Source organism: Synchiropus splendidus, chromosome 9 (assembly GCF_027744825.2).
Source record: "Synchiropus splendidus isolate RoL2022-P1 chromosome 9, RoL_Sspl_1.0, whole genome shotgun sequence".
NCBI lineage: Eukaryota > Metazoa > Chordata > Actinopteri > Syngnathiformes > Callionymidae > Synchiropus > Synchiropus splendidus.
In genome coordinates this window covers 7,038,685-7,063,435 of record NC_071342.1, presented here as the reverse complement: position 1 = coordinate 7,063,435, position 24,751 = coordinate 7,038,685, and the positions used below count along the sequence as shown (strand labels likewise).

General features: G+C 41.8%; 1 protein-coding gene across 6 annotated transcripts in view; it reads left to right on the top strand.

The window, feature by feature from the left end:
- The first annotated feature begins 3,000 nt into the window (after positions 1 to 3,000).
- mgmt (O-6-methylguanine-DNA methyltransferase) overlaps positions 3,001 to 24,751 on the top strand; it is a 36,676-nt gene continuing 14,925 nt past the window's right edge. For 2 of the 6 annotated variants that reach the window (XM_053874704.1, XM_053874708.1), the window contains exons 1-4: positions 3,001 to 3,075; positions 5,104 to 5,252; positions 17,200 to 17,360; positions 22,138 to 22,277. In XM_053874704.1, coding sequence (XP_053730679.1) covers positions 3,070 to 3,075; positions 5,104 to 5,252; positions 17,200 to 17,360; positions 22,138 to 22,277 — 456 coding nt within the window. In that variant the 5' untranslated portion in view covers positions 3,001 to 3,069. Of the gene's footprint in view, positions 3,076 to 5,103; positions 5,253 to 17,199; positions 17,361 to 22,137; positions 22,278 to 22,331; positions 22,622 to 24,751 lie in introns of those variants that run through there. The other 4 variants (XM_053874709.1, XM_053874706.1, XM_053874707.1 and 1 more) reach the window with 4 other exon arrangements.

The window sequence follows — 24,751 nt, the reverse complement described above, 5'->3', positions numbered from 1 at the left end:
CCAGGAACAATGTAGTCTGACAGACATATTCTTTATGAGGGGCTCGTGGTCTCTCTAATTTGACACAGTTGTCAGAGATAAAGCTCCTTAGAGAGTGTGGCCATGCTCTGGGTAAGAATGGGGATTAAATTAACACCCCCACCTTCACATCCTCTGACCCCAATACCGGAGAATAAAACATACATGGTGGCTGGCTTGTCCTGCATTTCCCGCCTAACTTCATCACCGAGTTGATCGGAGAATGTCGACGACACCGAGGTGCTCAGAGAGGCATCTTCAGTATGAAAATTTTGGATGCGCATCAGCTTTTATTTTTAAAAGGACACCTCACCGGCGAGGCAATTCATATTGCGCCTGACCCCGGCACATAAAATCAAATCAACACTGAGATGGATCATATCAGATTCTAATGAAAACATAATGTGCTCTTAAAATGTGTGTTGGCCCGGCAGCCAGTCATCCAGAGAGTCTCCCCCCAGATGACGTGATGAATAGGGAACACCGATGGAATATGCATCAAAGTCGAGCTCATGATTTATGTAATAGCAGTCACTTGGACACTGATTAGCTGCTCTGTCAAGCGTGTAATACGAGAGGCACAACCCCTGGTTTATCAGTCATTTATCTGAAGTGCGTCCTGATATTATCACTGGATCCTAATGTCATCATTATGCCGCACAGCATGTGCGGCCAGTGTGTCATGGTGCCAGCGACACTGCCTGTCAGGAGTTCAAGGCTCTTCATTTGCAAAGTGCTCAGACATTCATAGCGGAGTGTCAACAGTAAAATAGAGGAGCGGCATCATATCAGCGATGGAGATACAGCGGCACACAGGCGCGCTAAATAAGTGGACACTGGAGGCTACACGGGAAATTTGTCACGTCGTTGTGGCTCCGGCGTTTCTCACACGATGATCAGGCTGACTCTTTAGAGAGGAGTGCGATAACAAAGTGTGTTATAAAGGAGGGACGAATGACATCTCATCGGGGCTTGATCGCTTGATTTAGGGACACTAGGGCACCGTGCAGTGGTGGTTAGAACTAAAAACATCCAGTGGATACCTGCCCTATAATCTACTGGTGATAGCGCCACGGTAGACCCAGGTGAAAATGAATGAACATGGAATGTACACGAGGAGAAAGGCAGCCAGACCTCCTCGACGTGAGGCCCAGAGAGCCATTTCAGCTGATTAAAATGCACGCTCACACACACAACAGTGTGTAAGAGGATGGTGATTGTTGAGTCTGTCAGGACTTTCCTGCTCTCCAAGAGAATATCTGATACCGTAAATGACTTCAACTCCTCCCACGCCAACATGAGAGGGAGACTGCGAACACAGGAAAAGGGAGCAAGAGACAGCCAGTCTATATGACGGAGCCGCGACAATCAAACAGTGCCGGATGAACAAAGCCGCTAATAAACAATCTCTGTCCTCGCGACAAAAAGGTTAAGGTTGTTATTCCCGCAAACATCTGGTGCTGTACACTAAAAAGGAAGCGGTGCGGCATATAATTCCATCAACACCTGACACAAACAAACATAGTGAGGGAAGCCGAACAGGAAGCGGAGCTCAAACAAAAGATATCAGCCCTGCTGCCAACACAGACAGGGCACCACACCTTGGCAGCGATGCCACTCACAATCAAAGGAACAGTCGTCATCCGTGTTTTTAAAGGATATCTTTACGAGATTTAAAAATGGGATGGAAAACAATTGAGTTTGGCACCATTATTGCGCCTCATTGTTGTGCAACACCCTGGTATTTGAGAGTTTATTTTGACCCCTCATTGTTGAATAAAAAAAAATCTCGGTCAGCTTCAATATTTACAATCGATAAAATAATCTTTTGAAAATGGAATTCATATTTTGTATGTTAATGATCTGGCCGCCAAGAGCAGCAGCCAATGAATCAGTGTGGCTCAGAGAATCCAGCAGAGGGGGCTGCTCACTGCAATCATATGCTGATTAATTGAGCTTGAGTCTCCCCATGCTGGGAACATCAGTTGCCCCACACTGGAGGCTGCATGTCGGTATGTGGCAAAAGGTCACAGGGCTCTTCGGAAGCCACCTTTTGCCACAGGTGCCCCTTTCACACCACTCCTGGTGAACATTGGGAAGGCAGTGTTTTCCTGATGGTCCCTAGTCAGGCGTATATATCAAACTGGGTAATGTTCATTTTTATTAATTGTGCATGTATCTCTCTAATTAGCTAATGAGAGACAAAAAGCAGGTTTTCGAGCAGGAAAATGCAAATGGCTCTTAGAAAATAGCACAAAAAGTAAATGGCAAGGCTGAGAATCATCCTTCATTGAAATGTCAGAGATAAATGGCTCAAATGTCACATCAATTAAAACGGGGGACAGTTAGTAGTTCATTAAAGAGAGAGCCATATTGCACCGTCGGGTACCGTTGCCAACCCTTACTATCTGGGGCAGACTGGCAGCGGGTCCAGATGGCACGGAAATCCTCACAGATTTCAAAATGGTCTCTGCAGGGGTGGCGTTTTCTCCCCCGCTCCCACCATCACCACTGAGATGGGGTGTGGGCCTGTGGCCCACTCTGGCCCGCACATTCCAAACGGAGGCATGCAGAGAGCTGAAGAAATGATATGAAAGAAGCCGAAGACAAGAGGCACTTTTAAACAATACATGATTGATGCCGCACACTGTAATACGTCCCCGATTGTTCAACACAACGTATGACTTAAGACTGCCTTAAACAGTACTTTATCTGCATGGATGGCTCCACTTTAACACGTATTCGGTATTTAATAATTGCCTTTTGCAGTCAAAGGACGTCTGTGGGGGATATGGTTTGTAAACAGCATTCATTCGTAATATATTCATAAAAAAATGACAAACTTTCGACCCCAACTCCGTCAGCCCGGTTGGTGTCTGTCAGGAGTGGTGGGCGGGGTTTATCTTCCTCTCAACCAATCTCCTTTTGCGAATTGAATCTGCCCTTCCACGATTGGCCGACTTGCCCACGCGCCTACCAGAAACAGGAAGTCAGCCGCATGTCACGTTTGTTTTTGTATGTACGAAGTGGACGTCAGCGGGAACTGAGAGCATGTCTGTAAGAGTCTGTTTCCATTCCACACATGTACACACGATAAAATGAAGTCTTACGAATGCAGGTCATACTCAAGTCGTTCCTTTTTACCCGACTATTGCCTTTAGCATACACCATCCGCACGTAGGTACCGCTTAGCAAATGAGTGTTAAACTCCGCAATATGGTAATCCTCCACCAAAAATAACTATACACGTGTTGCGTCCTCACACCTGCACAGCCGGAGAGCACTTTCTACTCAATTAATCACGCAGGTTTGACTATGAACCAGCTTAATGAGAAACGAGTCTGGTGATTGACGAGCATGATGAAACTGCCAGTGATTTTTCAGACAACACAAGCTGTTTATTGTCTGCTGTGCGTCCTTCTAGTCAACGTGGAGAGCTCAGCAAATGCTCGGAAGATAGCGGAATTATTTTTAATCAGCGCAGACTATTAGCTGAGGACATTATTGCAAAAGTTCATTATTGTTACTAGGGGTCTATTAGCAGATTGGCTAAAGGCAGAGAGTCTGCTCATCTACAGTGCACTTGACTATTGTTTTGTCTCAAAGAGTAACTCGATTGTACTGTCAGCTCAGGCAAAGCCCCCGATGAATACAATGAGAAGTGCAAGAGTAAAGACAAGAAAGTTTTGGAAGACGCATTTGCGATTGTGTACCATGATGTGTGTGTCTGTGTATATGTGTGTTTGTGAAATATGCATCCGTTTGTCCGTTAACCTTTGTTTAGTCATGATGGAAATATCAGTCATGATGCCTGTCAAACTTAGCACAACAATATATGCAATGTTCTCGTGAACTGACTTAAATGTCATCAAGTAGTATAATCCATTGTTGATGACACATCGATGCCTGCATCAAAATATCAGAGCAATACCACGGATATGACTCTTTCATCTTGAAAACGAGCCTCAAGTTTGACACGATTATGTAACAAGAACATACATCATAACGCAATTTATATATCACACGTCTGTTTTTGGAATCTATCATCCAAGTTGGGAGCAAAGCACGGTCAAAATAATAACACAAAATGTACGTATTAATTCTAAACCATTATATTTTTAATACTAAGTGACATGCATTTTTGATTACAATAGCTCCAAAAGAAGATGTCTCTCGGGATTAATCATTTCACATACCCATTTTTAGCCTGATACAAATGTGATATTATAGAAAACACCAAACTAAGCAGTGATTATGAGGAATGTTTTGGGCGCAGTTTGACAGCTACAGGATGGATAGACCGCCAATACTCCAAAACCTCACTTTTAGAGGTTTAATTGATCTGAAGTTACAAGTTACTGGATGAATAAGCCATATATATATGTATATATATATATATATATATATATATATATAATAGATGGATAGATATAGATGAAGGTTCTAGAAAAAGAAAGGTGGTTGAAACTCTTCCAATCAATGTGACCTTTATTTATTATAACCCCCATCTCTCAAAAACTCACATATAACATAGTCAATCATCACTCCTTCCCTCAAAGTAAAAATAAAAAAGGAACTGCTGTCTGGTTATTGCCAGTATCCATCTCAGTCGTCAGAAAAGCTGCACGTTTTTGCTGTTGTTAAGGGCTGGAAACCAGAATCCCATCGGAGTTGCACCCTAAGGAACAAATTTAATGCTAGAAAAACATCCCGGCCATCAACCAAAAATGACGGATTGAAAATAATGTCGAGCTATCTTGGGAATCCCCCACCAGACAAGGGAACAGACTGCATTGTTTTTCTCATTTATGTGATATATAGAACAGAAAGAGGGGAAAAAATGGGCGATTTATTGGTTAGATAGGCGTATTCCTTCCCATGCACAAAAGATATATTGGCTAGTAATGCAGGGATCAAGTCACATCATGACATTGTTTGGAGGCAAGGTGTTCAAATTTGTATGTCATCATCTGTTGGTGGGCTGCCCCGGTTTCAATAGATCATTCAATGCAAATATGTGTGGGAAATTGTGAAAGTTGCCACATGAATATGTCAATGAAGGCGCTGTAATTTGTGCTTCCTTAGCAGGGCAGCGAGATGAAGAAGCAGAGGGAGAGTCGGTGCACTCAGAAGACCATCTCATTGCTGAGCCCCCTGGGGAAGATCCAAGTCAGTGGATGTGAGAATGGTGTGCACACCATCCAGATCCTAATGGATGTCGCACCTGCTGAAAGGTACTGTACAACAGCGGGCTGGTGACGTGATAAACAAAGGTGTGAAATTTACAGGCAGACAGAATCCACTCCTGTGATGGAGTGCCACCATTCCTCATTGGAAGCAGGGCATTTTTGTAGATCCCACAAGAAATATCCAGGAGAAAGTTGGGCAAATATGAGCCGGCACTAGAAATATGAGGGGCACTAGAATACAGTTGGGCTTGAAATTAGATTTCTGATGGCATGTGGTTGTGATTCTTCCGGCAGTATATTTGAAATTTCTGAAAAATAACTTGTTTATTACCCACCAGGGACTTGATTAGAGCAAATGTCTGTAGGGTCAGCGAAGGCCACAGGGAGCGCGGCCGACTGTTCTCTCCTGTTTATTTATGTTTCCTCTGAGTTGAATGTCGAGGTTCGGAGTGTCAACCGACACTCTGAAATGTAATATGTGATTGCTTTCCCGTCCCTTCTTATCCATTCCTCAAAGTGTTGACAGCCTTACTGAAGCGGCTGAAACTGATTAAATCCAGCATTAATAAGTAGTTATTCCGTATTTCCACAGGTCCACATGCTACTAGACAGATTCGGTTTGATTGGATCGAAATTAAATACCCATGTATGCTAGATTCACATTTGATAAACTTGAATGGTTTGGGAAATTAAACCATTTCCAAATGCAGCCAGATAGGAAGTTACGCATTTGAAAATGTATGTTTAAATTCTAATTTATGGAAACTCATTAATGACCTTGTATATTACGCCTCGACATGCGTTTCCCCTCTCAACTGTCTATCTGCCATTTCCTAAAATTCATCATGCAATAAAAAAGCATTCCACTTGTTGTTAATGAGTTGAAGTGAGGAAATTAATAATAAGGAATTTTGATTATGGAAGATGTCCTGTAACCATGTGCGAGCACCTTTCCCCGTCTCCTTGTGAACAGGGTTTAATTTGTGTGTTCAGGTTCAGTGGTAATATGCAAATGAATTTAATGATTCGCATCACTAGATCATTTCTCAGCGTAATATCATTTGCTATGTCGGTCATAAGCGAGGCTTCTGTCTCGCTGCTGTATGTTCTCTAAGGTGTGAGCTTGAAATCATTGAACAAAATGTCGAGATTTTATCACAGCCGCCGGAATCACATGTTATTGTCAGAGCGCTTGCAAACCAGAGCCAGCCCAGATATATGAAGTAACACAATGTAAACAGGCATTAAGGGAGGCGAGATAAAGTGACAAAATATAGGCTTATCTTTCCAACCGGCTTTACATGTAGATCTCACAAAAGCCGGCGTGTTGGTGTAATAGTTCAGATCAGCCATTTCCATTGATTTATTTATGACATACTAAACAAGGCTCTTTCCAGCTTTGGATGTTGTGTGGGTCAGGCTTATGGAGTCAGGCTGATAAATGATCTCCAAGTCCACGTTTTGGGTAATGGAAGTGGATGACATCCATGCAGAACCTGAAAGGCGCTCTGTGCCAGGGATGTTCAGCATTTATTCGACAGATTATTTCCAGGAAGATTCTTATAGATCTATAAAATTAGGATGTGTAGAACTGCAGCAATATCTTGAGATTTAACCAACGTTTGTGTTGTTTATTATTCTGTTTTAGACTTGTTTATTGGGTTCATATTAAGGGTGAAACTCTATCAAAACAATGATCTAATTAAGGTTGCATTAGAAATTCATCACAATTAATCACATTTTATTATTTGAAAGCAGACACATTAGTTTAGATACCCGGTGAGCGAAACGACAGTTGTTGTTCTTCTATCCTGATTTTTTTTCCAGTTTGAATCTCATTCATTCTCCTTTATTAATGTTGGGCTTGTGGAAATGTTCCCAACAAAAGAAACGTTATGGATATTAACATTTAAAGTTCAAGCCGTAGTTCAACATATCCATCTTTTGATTGGATTTGGAGAGCAAAATGAAAACAGTTGAACGTGGTCAAAATGAGTTGTCAGGGGAAAGATGCCTCCACAGATCCGCTGCCACGAGTCAGAGCTCCACTTGACATCATGGCAGTCGTGAGAGAGGAGTAACTGCTAAGGCCAGAAAAGTGCGTCCACTTCATCCCCTGCACTTGGTCACACACATGCTGGTCACCTGGTATCCACCCCAAAGTGCAAAAAAAAAACTCATCCATATACTGAGCACCATAGTCATCTTTTGTAGTTGCAGTTATTGTCATATTTAAGGTGAAACACAGAATTACTTAAGCGTGTGAGAGAGCTGGATTCGACTAAAAAAATCTTTTTTTTATGCCAGAGAAAAGTCGGGTTTCACAAACTTTGACCCCGGACTTTATTGAGTTGCTTTTAAATCACATATATTTTTTCTGGATCATGAGGACATTATGCAGAAATGCTATGTTATATATTTATTAGACGTTTGGGAAACGATAATCCAAACAACCATAACTCAAGTGAAGACCTGACAACAATAGTGGACTTTGATAAATAGGACCTTGAAATAAACACATTAAAGGACATTAAACTGAACTAATATTGTCAGTGTTGAAATAAAATATACAATATAAATGACAAAATAAATGTAATGTTTCAGCGTGAAGAGATTAAAACAGCCGGATAAAATACATTTTATGCAAAAAAAATGAAGAGCCATCACAGCAAAGTGATATACGCCGGCGCAATTAAACGCCTCCTTAATAAACAATCCAGAAATCACAGATGTCGTCGATCTGCTGGGACTGCAACAAGAGCAGCCGTGGCATTGATAGATAGTTATTGATAAAGCCCATTATGGCGACGTAAACGCCCTTGAAGTATTGCTTACGCACCGTGACCGTCAGCTCTTTCTAATAGAAACGTCCCAAGCCCCTTTCGCTTCCTAACTGATCTTAGGAACATTTCCTGAAATCAACCTCCTCTGCCAGTCTAACGACAGCCCTGAAGGCACCATCAGATGAACAAATTCATTACATCACAACAACCCCTGTTGGGGCCCTTTGCACAAGTCCCCCCCCTCCCCTTTGTAACCAGCTTCCCCTGTTTTCCAGTATTTAGCATGGCCCTGGTATTTATGAGAAAAATGAGTCCTGTTTTGTGTACAGAAGATTGCTGCTATCTGAATTATGATTCTTCTTGGCTCCTTCACACAGACACGTAACACTGAGAAAATCATGCAGCTTTTTTTTTTTTTTTATTATTATTAAGGTGAAAAATGGGGAGAAAAAGGCCTGGACTCCTGCCCCGAGACATTTTGTGGGCATATTATTTTACAATGCTTTGATCAATTTGTCTGTCAAGCCGTCTGAGATGTGGGGGAGCAGGAAAAAAGCAATTTAGCTTGTGAGGTCCTCAATAGAAATGTACTGCCGGAGCCTGTGTATGACATGTTGCATTAGAACCTGAGTAGCCTTTATTGCCTGATAATGTCGCGCGGCAATGCTGATATCAATCACTCTTTAACAGCTTCTCTGATATGTTTTTATGGAAAAAAAAGAAGAAAAATAAAGCGCGCCGCGTTGCTCAGAAAAATAATTGATTTAATTCCGAGCCGTGGGATTTCGTCTTTTTTTTTAGCTCTTTAAAAATTGTTCAGAACAAGCTCCATGAATATGCTCCTATAGAATATTGCAATTAATTTTACATGGATAAACATTCCTCCTCATTTGCATATAGATACAAACAATGCATTTGTGCATCTGAATTCCCTGCACACCCTGGGTCATGTGATCTGCCGAAAATCCTAAGTGGCTAACACCAAAATTTATCTTCACACTTACCAGACCATAAATCCGTCCTTTTTATTTATTTCTTTATTTTTGGCTCCCCGTGCCACAAAGCCACATAAATCTGCGTCTGATTCTTCACATTGTTTTTAGTTAATGATTTTCATCTGTTTGTTGTTGCTGTGATAGCGGGGAAATGTACCATATGCTCCTGCAAAAGACAAATGATTAGCAAATGAAATTCTGGACAGCTGTCTGACTGAAAGCGTTTGGTTGATAGCATTCTGCTACCATAATTAGCTTAAGCTTTGGGTTAATTAACTTTCTACCTGGATATGCATAATAATGGCATTCTGGAGGAAGCCAAGGAGCTTCCCGTGTATCAGCAGCAAAGGCGGGCTTTTTATTTTGCATTTCGCCAGCACATTTCAATTTCAAGAGGCGCTGTAGCTCGGGAGCGTGGTCAAATATTGTAGATTTTCCTCCCCACGCCAGATAATTCTGAAACAATAGGCCTGTATTATGTGGCAGAAATGCCATTTCTGAATGTAATTAAAGCGGATGAAAGCAATCACCATTTTTTAAACGCTTTTGTCTAGTGCGAGCCTAAAAAAAAAAATACCCATCAAGAGGAGAAAGGAGGCAAGAGAACCCCCAAGTCCTTATATAAGAGGCCTTTGAGACTCAAGTGAAGTACAACAGTAATTAGTCTTTTGTATGATTTTGCCGGCCATGGTCATGATTAGTTAAGCATATGAGAGGACTGCAGGACTGCAGCGCTCTTCAGGAGGAGGGTGTTAAAGTCTGTTTATCACCAGTTATCCTCACAGCTTTCCATTATCACTGACAACAGTGGATGGGGCCTGAGAACAGCCTAATTGTTCGGAGGTGGAGTGTTTTCGTGTCAAAGCCGTCACCCCTCCACATTGGCATTCATAAGCAGCCAGACATTTTCCATCTATCCAGCCCTAATACCCAAGCTGTCACAACAGCTTTTTACACACTACCGACGCGAGTGTGAAATATCTGAGGTGATGCATTTATCTTTTTTTTTTTTTTTCCCCCACCCCGACTTCTCACACTCATGTAGTGCTGTGAATCAATGTCCCGGTTCACGCTGAATAGTATGGTAAATTTGTTCTGTTTACATGACATGCTCTCACTCCGACGTGTGTTTCGACAACTATTATAACTCCACTCACACTTTTTTTTTTTTTTTCTGCATAATTCTAATCAGCATAAATTATTATTTTAAGACTGAGAATAAACTGCTTACATTCGTAACCAAAATGCTTTGTCATACAAACGCACTTCTCTTGAGATGGTGAATGGAATCATCAGTTAAGCAAAAAAAAAAAAAGGGGGACTTTTGATGAAGTCTCTTTAGATAGTGTATGAATAATTCATAGTGTAATGATATTCTGACAATTTTTGTGCTATTTTTTCTCCTGCAATATTGTTTTGCATGTTGTGAAGTGTAGTACTCAGCTGCGTATTCATTAAGGTGCTGCTCCCACTGGCCCTTGGACCCATCTGTGCTCTATGTTTATGCGCCCCTCTCCCGGGATCGTCCCAATCAGGCTGCATGTGCCATTTCCTGTGTAAACCAACACCTGTGTAACACACTACCTGTAAACCGCCCCACACAGACGAGCGTTCACTCTGATGAAAATCTGCACATGTTGTGGTTTCTAAAACGGGACCTCCCGGGTGAAGACCGTGGAGATGATGCTAAAAGCAGTTTTTCATCCCCCCCCACGCTGTGGACGGGGAACTTTTTCCCGGCGCTGCGGTAGTTTGTTTTGGAACTTGATTGGATTCTATATCTGCAACACGCAGAAGTGTACAATGTGTGACATAGCAGGGCAATATGCAGAGAGATGATTCCGCTCTGACATCTTGGAGAGGAGTACGAGTCAATTATGCCCAAGTGTTGTTCTTGCTTATCTTCCTGCGGCACCAAACAAGGATTTAGTCAAGGATTTAGGGGTGAGGGGGCGGCGGTGGGGATCATGGTAAGCGGTTCACAACAAAACACTCAAAACTCCTGGGAGCGGGCACTGATTTAAAAATAAATTACAGAAGACGAAGCGCTAACACTCAAGGGCCCTCAGCAGTGCTGGCGTACACAGGTGAAGATTAGCCTCCTCGCTAATCAGAGGAACAAGGCAGTAATTTGCTCCGAACACAGACAGTAATTAGGACTTGGTGACACTAGATTCCCATAATGCCTTTGTGCTTGACGTGGTCAAATTCTGACAGAGGCTATCCATGCAGGGTCACTGTCCCCCCAGTCTCCCGGCCCTCTTCAGCGGAGGCTATAAAAGGTCCCTGCAGTTACAGGGGATCCCTAATGTACTTTATGCCTCTCTCACTGGCTCTTTACCATTCGGGTAATTGGAATCTCTTACTGTGGCACTTGAGAATAGAGCCTAAAAACGCTATTTGAAACTGCTCAGTAGTCTGTTGTAGATAAACATTGCTGCTTCGGCTGTGGATCCACTACATAATGGAGTAAGAGTTAAGGCGGTGGTAATACATGCCTTTACTGACTCCTGTGGCTGGCCAGCTGGGAGAAGACCTAATTGTTGTGTGCTTTGTTGCCTCCCCTGCACCTACAACCACCACCTTTATGTGTCGGACTGAGTGTTGCAGCCTCTTCGGCGGACACTCGCTAATAAGAGCTGTTAGATATCTAGAGAGCAGTTTGTCCGGCCCAGTTGTTTTTATTTTTGAAATAGTGGCAAACAAAAGATGCGCCGCGAAACAAAGGGTGGTGGGAATGCCGCTGCGACTCACTGTGAAATGCATTTCCCGCAATACTTTTCCAACTGAATTGAATTACAAGTTGCCCTGTCGAAGCGTTTTAGTGTCACTTTTTGTTTTGCTTATTTAATAAACATTGTGCATAGTGCCTATTATTGGCATTGTGATTGACTTGACTCATTTTTTTATTTGAAATGATTTTTACATTTTATTTATTTTTGTGTTCTCTCTATTTTTGTTTATTTTTTTAATGTTATTACTATTTGTATTTTTGTTCTGTAAGCATTTTCTATAACTAATAGTTGTGCTGGTGTGTCGTGAAGTTGGGAGTCATTATCAATATTTCCCAGACTAAGTTCATGTGTTTCCAAGACAGATCTGTGCAAGCAGAGCTGTGCTGTGTTGCGCTTAAACAACAGATAACAGAATAATTCTTTGACAAACCATGTTTTTCTCCGAGCTATCAGCAGCGCTCTACCATTGCTGTCTTTACTATCCAGAATGAAGAGCTGTTTTTATCATATCAGAGTGGTTGAGTTCACACTGAGTACTAAAGCTTGCTTTCCAAAACGCATAATTTGACGATATTCTTCATACTTTAGTGAGATAAAGGCTGCTTGGAGATTTATTGCGAGAGCTGCATGGATTTTTCAGAGACTGAAATAACAACCTTTTAACCTGATGTAAACAAACACTCTAGAGTAGACCTATGAAAGCGGAATATTTTTCCAAGTGTTTGAGAGTTGGACTTCACTGTGACGTGCATGACTGATGATTTTATTGTCCTGGAATCTGTCCATGTTGTTTTTTTTCTTTCCGAGCTGAGGGGTTGCTCCTTTATTTCATGTAGTTTCCCTTTAATTTGAAACATGTTTGTTCGATTTACAAACAGCTTCCTTGCTATGAAATTGTCACCAATGACTTTTCAAATCTGTGATGAATTTAAAAGCTCTTTCTTTTTTTGTTTGGAGTAATTTCTCACTAGAGTACAGGTTTTTCACATCCATCACCTCTGTACATAACTGGATTCTTTCTCAGTGCTCCGAGAGCGTTCCACTTTGGTGCTGCAGTCACTACATAGGCATCTGAATGATCTTCAAATGCTTGAATGAGCTGCGTTGAGCAAGCGGCTTACAATTGTATCACAGCCTTTGGTTCAGAGACCATCAGGATCTTGACATTCATAGAGACATGCTGTATTTTTTCCCCCTTTTTAGACAGTCATTTTAGGCTTTTTTCATGCTCTCCTGAGTCTTTGACGTCTTTGAGTTAAGTATCTGAAGTTATAAGGCTGAGGAAAATATTGGACTGCTCTTGGCCTTTTCTATTTCATCCTCTGACCCGCCGTGTTACCCATGATCGGTGAAGGAGAACTCTGGCAGGCTGTGTCAAAAGTGACAGCCGATCGAGTCCGGATGAGCGCCATCACGCTTCACAGGATGGAGGCATGAGTTCTGAGTTTTTTCCCCCCCGTTTCCCTGCAATATACCATTACACCCTTCAGCAGATTCTTTTCAATTAAATCCAGAGGTTAACCTGTTTCACTTTGCGTCTGCACTTGATAGAAATAGAGCTGGTAGAAATAGAGATTTGTACAACTTGACGACTAGCCTTTTTTTGTCTCCTCAATTGTTTTATCCGGGATGAATGAAATAACCTTCAACATTATATAAACGCTCAATTCATTCCTCATATTAGAGTTTAGAAATAAAGGTAGCTCTCCAAATGACTCCCACTTTACGGAGCAGTGATTTATGGTAATTGGAAATTGATTGTGACAGGAGCACAATATTAGAAATTTTCTGAAATCATCTATCAAGGGAAATAATCTTTTAGTGCAGCGAATCCCGTCCACTTCTGAATTAGTTTCTTGTTTCGATACTTGTGATGAAATCCTGAATGACAGTCGGGTTATCATGATGGATTGTCATCTTTTCTTGGCCGAATTTAAAAACCTGCCCTCATCATACACAGCACTGAATATGATTTTTGTGGACGATACCTATAGCCTTATTTGTTGAATTATAGGCTACATAACAAGCTGAACATTTTATTTATTCATTTTCACTGTCTCAGTTTTTTTTTAAGTGTTTTAACTGTTATTTTACTGCGATTGTATGTGAGTGTTGTCATGAATGTCAGATTTTACTTAGGACTATAAACATATAAATAAGGTTGATTCTAAAAGTTAATTGTCAGTTCTACACTGGTGATTGAAGCATTTTGAATTAATAGCTTTATTAATTATGTAATTATAGACACATATATTTTGTCACTCACGTATGGTTGAATCTATATTTGGTGGCATATTTCTATGGTTGCCGTCTGCTAAAAATGAATTAAGTTTCCTCACTTTTTGGAGGTAAAATCCACTATGTAATCAAATCATGTTGCTGTTGTGAAGGAATAAAATCGCTATTTATCTTGAACCACGTTGCTGCTATAATGAACAACTTTATCTTTTATGAAGTCATTGAATATCTAGCGTTGACTGTGAATAGAAACCAAAACAGGTTCTGATGAGCTAGGCACAAAGGACCTTGCCTAAGGGCCCAAAGTAGTAACACTGTTATCTGGGTTTGTAATCCCTCCCCAGGATTCTATCCCCCAACCAACCACCCCGTAGCCCTCAGTGTAACTCATTGGGCTAACTAGGTGCATAATACACATTTAAATGACATTACATTTCATTTAGCAGATGCTTGTATCCAAAGCTACTTACAAGGTGGAATGCATAGAGTGCCAAGGACCTTGCCTACGGCTTTCAACCTTCTGAGCCAAGGTTTTTGGGCTGCCCTGCAATGTCATTATACATTTACAGTGTACTATGTAAGTCGATATTGAATGCAATTAATATTTTGGGTTGGGATCATCATCACTGTTCCACTATGTGGATTCATCACATTTCTTGAGGTACGTGATCAAGTGGTGGGGTGTAGTGAAGCCCACCTGGCCCCTGAAATGATGGCAGTGTTTGATTTTATATTTTAAATAAGTTGTTTAAAGAGCTGCACTTTTTATCTTTGAAAATCCGTCTCCGTGTGGCAGCCTGGATGCAGAATCATGCGGGATGATTTGAGATTCACCGAAGTGACTGGAAATGTTGCCTGAACAGAAGCTACATTTTCGCGGCCCACATGCTCTTTAAAAACAATCCCCCATTGCACCTAGAGGTGACAGACTTCACCTCGACTGATGTTGTTCTTCTTTTTATTTATTTATTTCGGCCTTGTTTACCAGCCATAACATGTACTGCATTGCATTAACTTTTACCACTGTCAATGTTGTATCACTCAAAACACCTTTAAAAGCGTGCTCGCCGGTTACGGCGGGGGCCGAGGGGAGTGGAAAATTAGCCGCGGTGACAAGTCTGAAGCGTGAGCCGGAGGTCAAAGGTGCTGAGCCTTAAGCAAAGGTGCTCTAGCCTTTGTCCGGTAGATTGTAAGGGCCTGCGGCTCCAACAGGAACATTTCCACACACAATATCCCCGAGCTGTCAGTGTGCAGCGGCTGGAACATCCTCTCAGAGAGAAAGAGGGGGTGTGGAAGGGTAGAAGTGGTGATGCTGGGAGGAGGCGTGTTGGAGGGGGTGCAGAGAAGGAACAGTGGCCTGAAGATCCTTGCAGAAAGAGGAGGTGGTGGGGTGGTGGGTGTGTGTCAGGGTGTAGGTGGTGGAGAGCCAAAAGAGCTGGAGTGGGAGGATAGAGAAATAGAGGGGGAAATGAAGAGGGAGAGGAGGGGTAGAGCAATGAGAGACAATGACAAGTAGGGGCTGGCTGGGCACTCACCCATGCCGACAGAGATTGCCATGAGCCATGGCCATTGTTTGAGCGGGTCTCAGCGCTGGGCCCGCTGGTGGGTTTCCGAATTTCCGCCACTCAACTATAAACTGCTGTGTGGTTTATTTAGAAATGAGAGTATTTACACCTTTTACTATATTTACACCTGCTGTTAAACGGCACCCGGGAGATTTTCATCACACGCCGCCACAAACTAGCAAGGCAGAGCGGTCCTCTGAAAACCGAGCTCCTCAGTCATAACACTCCAGTAAACCTCAGCTTCTCGTGTCCAATATAAAACATCGCTCAGACTGTGACCTGCAGAAGTGTAAAAACACTTTAGGGCCCAGTTGTTACACGGCGCAGGAGAGAGACGGTCTGTGTGTTTAACAAAGTAAATGTCTATTATTAATACTATACAGGATAAGCCAATTTTGAAAAAGGGCACTTAAATGGTGGGATTATTTATTTATAAGTCCTGTACAGCAGTTAATGGAATTGGCGGCCTGCTTTAGATCCACATCACAGCTTGAGGTCCACTTTGCAGTAATGCACATGCTAAGAGAAGACCTTCCCAGTAGGGTCTTTAAGTGTCAAATATGGGTCAGTCTGCTTGCAATGACCTGGGGGGTGGTCAGCAACGGAGAGAAATTCAGCTGTTAAGTGATGCCAACTCAACCATCGGCAAATTCCTCCAAGCATCTATTCATGCTAAGATGCGTGTCCAAGTGCTGCCTTTTGCCGGCCAGCGCAGCGCTGGCCAAAAAAAATCAATTTATTCTTGTCATGAACTATAAACTAGACCCAAGCAGAGTTGAAACTGAAGTTAACACTGAGCTCTTAACTTTTTTTTTTTCCCTTTTTCTTGGAGGCCTTTAAATATATTTTTTCTGATACCCTGTCTGCTAATATTGTTTGAAAGAGATCGCTGGAGCTGGCCCATCTGACCTGAGGATGTTTTGTCTCGTTGCTGTCATTTTGTACTTGAATTAAACATATGAATGACGGATCCCTGGATAGTACCACAAAAGAACTAGTGTTGTGAGTATAAAAAGTACATTTAGCTGGAGCAAAAGTTTATGGTGTAATTTAACGCCGAAATATATAAAATTAAACAAACAAATCTGACTATAAAATTCATCAGTCATTACTGGTGTTGTAGTCGAGACCGGAGCATCCGAGTCCAAGACCAGGGTTTTTGAGACCAAGCTGTGACTTAATCAAGAATTGAAATGTTCATTGAAACAACTAGTAGTTTGTTCTGTGTTTAGTTTGGTCTCAGTCCTGGTCTTGGTCTTGGACTTGGCCTGTCTTGCACTTCTGAGCACAAGCCATTTTATAGAACTAGTTTTTAATGAGTGATAAAACACCTTATTATACATTCATTTTTTGATATTCTTGGTCCTCAGTGGTTCATTATATGATACGCTGACCACGATCCGTCCTGCGTCTTTATGACCCACTTACTATGTTTTACAGTTCCGTCCTTTATCACAGTCAAGTGGAGCAGTGCAGAGTTGTATAAGTTTTTAACACGTCTTCATTAGCAACTTTACTTTCACGCCGCAAATTATGTCATCTTGCATCTGTGTCACTGGTGGCACGTTATTGCACTCCTGTGCCGTATTTTAGTCCTGTTCAGCCAAGAACTGCGCATTATGATCGCTCCTCTGATCCCCACCTCTCCTCCCCATCCTTCCTTATATCCCTCACAGGAGCGGCGAGGCCCCCCTGAGCTGTGTGGTCAACGATAGCCCGGCAGAAATGAGCCCCGAGTTGCAGCGCTGCATTGAATGGCTCCAGGCGTACTTCAGTGAGCCGCAGACCACTGGGAGTCTCCAGCTCCCTTCTTTTCACCACCCCGCCCTGCAAGGAGGTCTGTCATGGATAAATATTTGCAGAGCCATGACTGGGATCAGGCTTTCACTCTTAATTGTCAGTTACATCACTTACACTCACTGGCTCACTGTGCTATAATGAAGTATTTTATGGCTGAGGGAGAGAGAGGCTGCGGAGAAGTGAAGGAGCGGGTCAGCGGAGGAGAGTGAAGAGAACACAGAGCTGTAACTTGGTTCAGTAATCTGTGGCAGCTCTTACCACGCGTGTTAGTCTTGGCAAGCCTTTCCATGATTCTTGGCACATTCTTTGAAACTGATCGAATTCCACTCTTGACATTTTCAGACAGGAAGCTTACCCCCCTCCCCGCCCCCCTTTAATGAGAACATGTGAATGGTGGTAAAGTTTGAATGAGCTTATTGTTGGCTTGACCACTCACCCGGAGTGAGTCAAATGAAAGCTCCTCAAATATGGACAATCGGTGTGGTTTCAAATGGTGACGAGCGAGGAGTTCATTATGCTCGCCAGGAAACAAACAATCCGACATTCATCACGCCGGCGCTGCCTCTTCAGTCATCTCCAGAAATGCTCATTTAGACGCAGGAGCTCACCTACAGAGGGGAAAAAAATAACTTTAATATATGCGTTTAACAATTGTGCCTCTCTTCCGCGGCAATCAGTCCTTAGTTTCTCCGTAATATCATGCAGATCTGCAGCGCTTGAGTGATGGCATTTTCAATGAGCAGGTACTCCATCGAGACCCTGTATACAGCTACGAGTCCCACGCTCCCGCAAAGGCAATGCAGAAATACATCAGGACCAATTACGATATCAACTTTCAGTGTGATTCCCTTCGCCACCAAGTGCTTGTGTACCAGCCCCAGGCTCTTTCAAATCGCATCTCATCTGAAGTCTTTGGGGTTTTAATTAAATTTCAGGATAGATGGAATTCTTCATTAGTACCTGATCTGAATAGGTGATTGTGCTGCGTTCCACCTCTCTCCCTCGCCTGTTGTTTTGGGGCTCAGTAAATACAGGGTTTAGTCTTGGATTGCTCTCAGAAGAAGGAACCACGGGCCATGCCAGTTTAAAAATGTTAAATGTAGCCAACAAGAGTATTTGTCTTTTGAGGGATGAAATTGTTTTTTTTTTTTTTGCTGATTGTTGAGCCGCAAATATTGAGGATTTCGGTTTATAAATACTCAATCTACGCATGCCTTGGCTGCCAGTCGGAGGGAAAAAAAAAACAAAAAAAAAAACAAGTTTAATCAGGTCGTAACAATCCGTGACAACCAACTTTTGTTTGCTCAGATATCTTGTGGGAGAACCTGAACGCGACAGCGCTCTCGCTACACTTGTCATGTAATATTGAGTTGTGACCTTCACTTGAAGTGTTGCCATGTTTATTTACACATTTCTGACAAAACAAGCCACTTTTCATATTAGCTGTCACCGCGTACCCGAGTAACAGGGGTGACATGAAAAAGGATCTGAAGTGCAGTTTCCTATACTGTCGCGCTGATTGTCATATGGGCGACATCACACGCGGGCATGGCCGTCAAAGGTAAAGGAATGGTGCTTTTCACGCTCGCTGAGCATGTGTTTGCGCGCGCGCGCGTGCGTGTGAGCTCACCGTCTCAGAAAAACATAGACACCACTGTGCCTTCTTAAAACGATGCATATTCTTATCTCATTAATTATACATCCATATGTAACAGACGAGAGGATCTTAGTCTCGGTAAGCGGCACAGGGAATCTGTGAGGAAGGGCCCCGGCGAAGGGGGGGAGGGCGCTCTTCAAAGCCCAAATGACTGTGTTCCTGCAGGAGGCTGAACCTCCCCCTGTGCACAGCGCAGGGCGAGATGAGACACTCACCAGGACTCGCCCCTGTGATGTGGAGAGGAATTAGGGAAATGAACGTTTTCAGAATATCGAATAATCAGAGAATCATCAGCACCCCGTCAGCCTTCAAAAGTATGGATCGCTCAAGACTCAAGAGACACTTTGACTGGGAGTCAAAGTCTTCCCTCCCATTAGAGACAAAGGATAATGAGGGAGCTGCATTTTCACTATTGTCTTTTTATTCTCACAAGCACATTTGAGGAGGCCATCATCTGGAGGCCTAAATCTTAGATCCACTGATGGTTTCTCTCTTTATTTTCCTTAAATTGGTGCCATGCACAAAAATAATGAGGAAATCAATCATAAAAGTCAATAACGTCATAATCGGTAAATCTGTTCGATTTTACTCTCGCGGTCACTCCGTCCCCGCCTCTGCCGCGCTCCCATTACCTCCCCTCACGGTAGGTAATGACCTGTGACATAATTATGGGATGTCTGTAAACATGTAAGTGGTTCCCCTCAACTTTTATTTAAACAATTGACATCACGGCGCCCCATCTAAAGAGGGTCCTGACCTGCAGACACACCGTATTAGGCTCTTTATGAAGTATGGGGCTAGGGGACTGCTCACCAAACCACTGCCGGTCACCTCGTGTGACCCACATGAAGTCTCTGTCAGTAACACTGATGAGGGCAAAGTTCTTTAACCTCTGGACCGGCAGATGACTGCAGGAGCACTTGTTTTGGTCCTGGACGTTTGATTTGGTATCTTGAAGATGGAAAAAAAAAATCGACTGTTAGTGGAGTGGCCTGGCTCAGCACAATTCTGAGATCGAAGATTCAATCATCAGGTTGGGTTGTTTGGTCCTTGAGAGAAATGAGAGGAGAGGTTGTTAATATGAATAGAAAAAAATGACCAAAACCAAAAGTGGTTTTGTGTTTTTCTGTTTAAAGTTACACATTTTTTTCAGACAGAAACATGAAGTGCCGAGACGTTGGAAAACAATACTTAATATTAGGCGAAATGTTGTGCAAAAATGTATTATTATTATCATATTATTATTGTTGTTATTATTATTTGTTTGACTTTTTTTTTCCTTTACCGATAAAATAACTGCTAGAACATTAAAGTTAAAGTACATTTGCAAAACAAAACTTTTTTTCCCAATATGTTTGCTTTTGTTATAAATAGTTTGTCAAATAGTTGTTGGTCTCCACAGATCAAATATTTGTAACACTTTTGAAGGTAAACCTTCAGACTTTTATAATATAATACGGAGTGACTCGTTGTTTGTCAGCAGTGTTTGCGTTTTGGAAACCAGTGACGGAGCAATATGCACATCGTGTGGCCAAATCTGAGAGTTATCCACCAGAATAATGCATAAAAGATGCGTCGTGTCTCCTCATAACACACGACTCTGTCTGCATAAGAGCCCGTCATCTCGTTGACAGCATGATTATTACCTGAAAAATTATTAAACAGTACCTACGGGCCTTGTTCAAGACAAAGAACTCACATGGGTGCGCATCAATCAAATGTATCCCCTTTAGGTTTTACACTTATTCCCCCCAGTTTAGGCAAATTGCCTTGTTCGCGTGGCTTTGTGTAGCGGAGAGTGACTATAAGGTAGCGGGGGAGCCTGGGGAGCAAAGGATGTTCACTCTGTAGAAGTGAGACAGGGGTGTGACATGTTTTCACACAATGCCAATTTAGAAGGAATTCACATAGATCACTTGTCATGTGCTCTCTTAGACCATAGAAATGAGAGAGAATGGGAGATCACTAATTGAATTTTCATGACCGAGTACATGTATATACGAGAAGAATTTCACCCCCTTGTGATAACGAGACTATTGTTCTCCTTCTTGAAAAGTGTTGTTCCTTTGCTACATCACTGTCTGAAGGTTCCGAAACACTTTATCAATCGGAACAAGACAAACATGCCTCTCCAGTCACCGGCTGCTAATCCCAAGGAAAAAAAAAAAAAAAAAAAGAAGATAATGCAAGTGAAGCACTAAAGTGCTAATGAAATCAAAGCTGTTAATGTGGTTGGTTAAGCTGTGCATGATTTGAAGAATTCCGCCATTTAAGCGAAGATGATATAATGAATCTACTCTGAATAGAAAGCAATTAAAAGGACAAATTGGTCTGATTAACCTCAAAGTCATCCCGCTGCCACAAATGGTATGCAACATTCAAATGATTATTATTAAAAATCTGGAGCAGATTTGCAGTCTTTTTGGCCTCTCTTAATCCCTTTAAATGAAGGAGCCAACTTTTTTAATTTTAGCTGTGACCTTTCAAAGCATAACCTAGATTTTTCTGCCACAGAAATAATTTTCTCACATCATCCTCTCTAGCATGCTATTAGCCGTTCTAAGGTCAAACTGGTCCGCTTCCGCCTGCTTAGTTATTCAGGATGGATTCCCTTCTGTAGGAGAGCATTGCTTGTAGCACTTATACAGAGCATGTTTACATTCAGGAGCTCATTTAAATGAATTGCTTTTTGCTCTAAGATTGCCATAACATTATGACCACCGGCTTCATAATGCATCGGCCAGAACTCTGTTCTCTTGTTTGGCAGTGGTCAGTACCTTCTAAAATAAGCTCACTGACCTTGTGCTTCATATATCAAATAGATTGTGAACATATCATTCACCAGACCCTGTTGGCACACTTGTCCTGGTTTGATACACATCATCTTGACGCGCGACTGAAAAATGATCAGCACATGCTCATCTGCAACCCTCAAACCATCAATGTCAGTCCACTGTGACCAAAGGCTTGGATGTGAAGTGGGTGCTAGTGTCCATCCACTACAGCAGATGAGATTCATACTCATAATTATTATGCCTTTAAAGGCGTAATTTTGGAAACATACTTAAGTGAATATTAAAAAGGAATTCCTGCTTGTTATTACAGTTCTAACGTCTGTTTTGTTTCGATGACTTGAGACCTGTGCTTTGCTCTTCAGACTCGTTCACCAGTCGAGTGCTCCGTCTTCTTCTGAGGGACGTCAAGTTCGGGGAGACGGTCTCTTACAAGCGTCTTGCTGAGATGGCGGGAAACCCCAAAGCGGTGCGCGCAGTGGGAGGGGCCATGAGGAGAAACCCAGTGAGTGTGAATGACAGTGATTGACAGACCTCTTTCTGACTGACTTTTATTTAGTCATGCAGGGATGGATTTTTTTTTTTCTTACATTAGCAATTAACTGAAAGCGGCAGCAGAGTGATGCTGCCTTCCTCTGGAATTCTGACAGGTATTACATGACTTGACATCACATTTACTGAAAGATATTGAGCGCAAATGATTTGTGAATTAATCAGCTGTTTATACAGGAAATGTTGTGGTCGTTTAAAGTCATTTTAATCCTCAAGTCCTTCACTTTCAATGATTATCTTATCTAGCGATCAGAGGATCGGTTTCCACTCATACATGTAGAATGGTTTTAGATTGAGTTTTGCGCTTTCAGTTGAGGCCTATAGCCATTTTAAAATAAAGATATTTATAGCCTTTTATTTCAGCGAATATGATCTAATTGCACTTCAATTCAAAATATCATTATATGATAAAGGAATAACATTATCGTTACTAACAGATGCATTAAAACACCTGAAAACAATAAACTCTATAACGTCTTAAATCAATAAAATACAGTTGTTTTTATGTGAAATGAGAGCGTGATAACTGAAGCCAAGACTGATAAAATTGATTCCTCCGCATGTTTGGAATTATGCCCATGAGCCAGCAGAAAATTCTTTTTAGATCTATGAAATTATTTTGTATTATGAATATTGTCAGCCTGCAGTTGGCCATTGGAGCAACTGGCCACATGTACACTCCTTGGTGGATGGATTGCAGCTTCCTGCTGAATCCCCACATCTGGTTACACTTAGGGAAGATACATTGCCATGTATAACAACTTATTCATATGTGTACTAACAGCATATCAGCCAGTTATTGATGATTAGAAAGTACATTGTAGCATCTTGATTTGCCTGACTATGTTTCCCACTGTCACCAATAGTTCACTCTAAATAACATCAAGGAATAAGCAAGTCATTCTTTTTATTTATGGTTGGTATGTGTTCCCAATATACAGTGTTGCCCCACATTTTTGCTGTGGAGTTCTTCCTGAAACCCAGAGGCAAACCAAAAAGCATCTTCCTGCTACTTTTGCGTATGCTGTGCAGTCTCATTACCTAATGGAGGTGTTCAGTGGGTCACTGTCATTCAGGGCCATTTTGGTATAAATATGCTGCGGCACACTGATGAGTCGTGAGAGTTTGTTTTTTTTTTCCATTATCCAGCGGTTCTCTAAACAATTATGGTATGTTCTGAAGAGTCTCATCATTGTATATATTTAATTAAGCCTGTGTTATTCAAAGAGAAACAGAGTAGATGGTCAATGCTGTTTCCATAAGTGACTTTTAGAACGTGTCAATCCTGAATCTGCGTAAATGTCACCGACCATAGCAAATGCATTCCCCCTCCCAGCAATGCATTCATGGAGTGAGCCGAACCTCCACCCTACTACTTGATCAGAATCAGAATCTGAGTCATCCTCAGCCTGGCATTTGCATTCCAGGAATTTGACTCAGGTTAAATGGACTCTCTGGGCAAAATTATATTTTTTTGTGCGCTTTTAGTTGTTTCATAAACCAAGCATGATACTTGGGAAATACTTGATGTAACGTTTACTGTTTAAAATATATATATAATAAAATAAAATAGTCACTAAGGCTTTGACTTTTACATGTTTATTTTGACTTATGAAGTACTGGAAAATCAATTATTAATGTATTAATTGATGCAAATAACCCAGATTAATCATAGTCTGTCATGACCTGGGAATGTTTTTCTGTGCATCAATTCCAGGTGCACCACATGCATTATGAGGGGTGCACGGATCGTCATTTTTTTCAGCCAATACAAGTAACGATTTGTTTTTTAATGTCCCAACAGGCCGATACCAATTGACCGATTGTTGTAATCTTTTTTTTCTCACAACTAAATCACTTAAGTCTTTTTAAAGTGTTTTTTTTAATGAATTACACCAATGTATTAAATTACATTATTAACTATAGTACTGAATAACACTGTACAGAAAACATTGCAACTTGAAAAGCAAAATAAATGTCAAATAAACAATGCAAAAGGCATTAGCTTCCCTTTTCAATGAGCAGCCCACAATGTAAACTTCACTCATACCATGTTAAATACCAGAATGTTGCCTTATAACCTGACAGACTGTTCCTCTTTTCATCGGCTACATGTCCAGGGAATGAGTGTATGTGCGCTATCAGCTGCTGAAACCTCCGGTCTTCCACATTAGAACTCGGATGCTCGTCCAAAGCAGTAAACTCCATTAGCATTGGTTTTGCCTTCACTTTTCTCCAGTTAGCCTCATGGTAGCGCTTGAATTCGGTGCAGTAATTTGACGCAAAGAGTCTTTTTTTCCCGCGGAGGCTAACTCCGTGGGTGGACTTGCTGCGAACTGCTATTGGGTTGTCATTTTCCTTGACAGGGAAGCATTGCCGCCAATGACCACCAACGTGTTTGGCTGGCTCACTGTCTGCGGCTGCTGG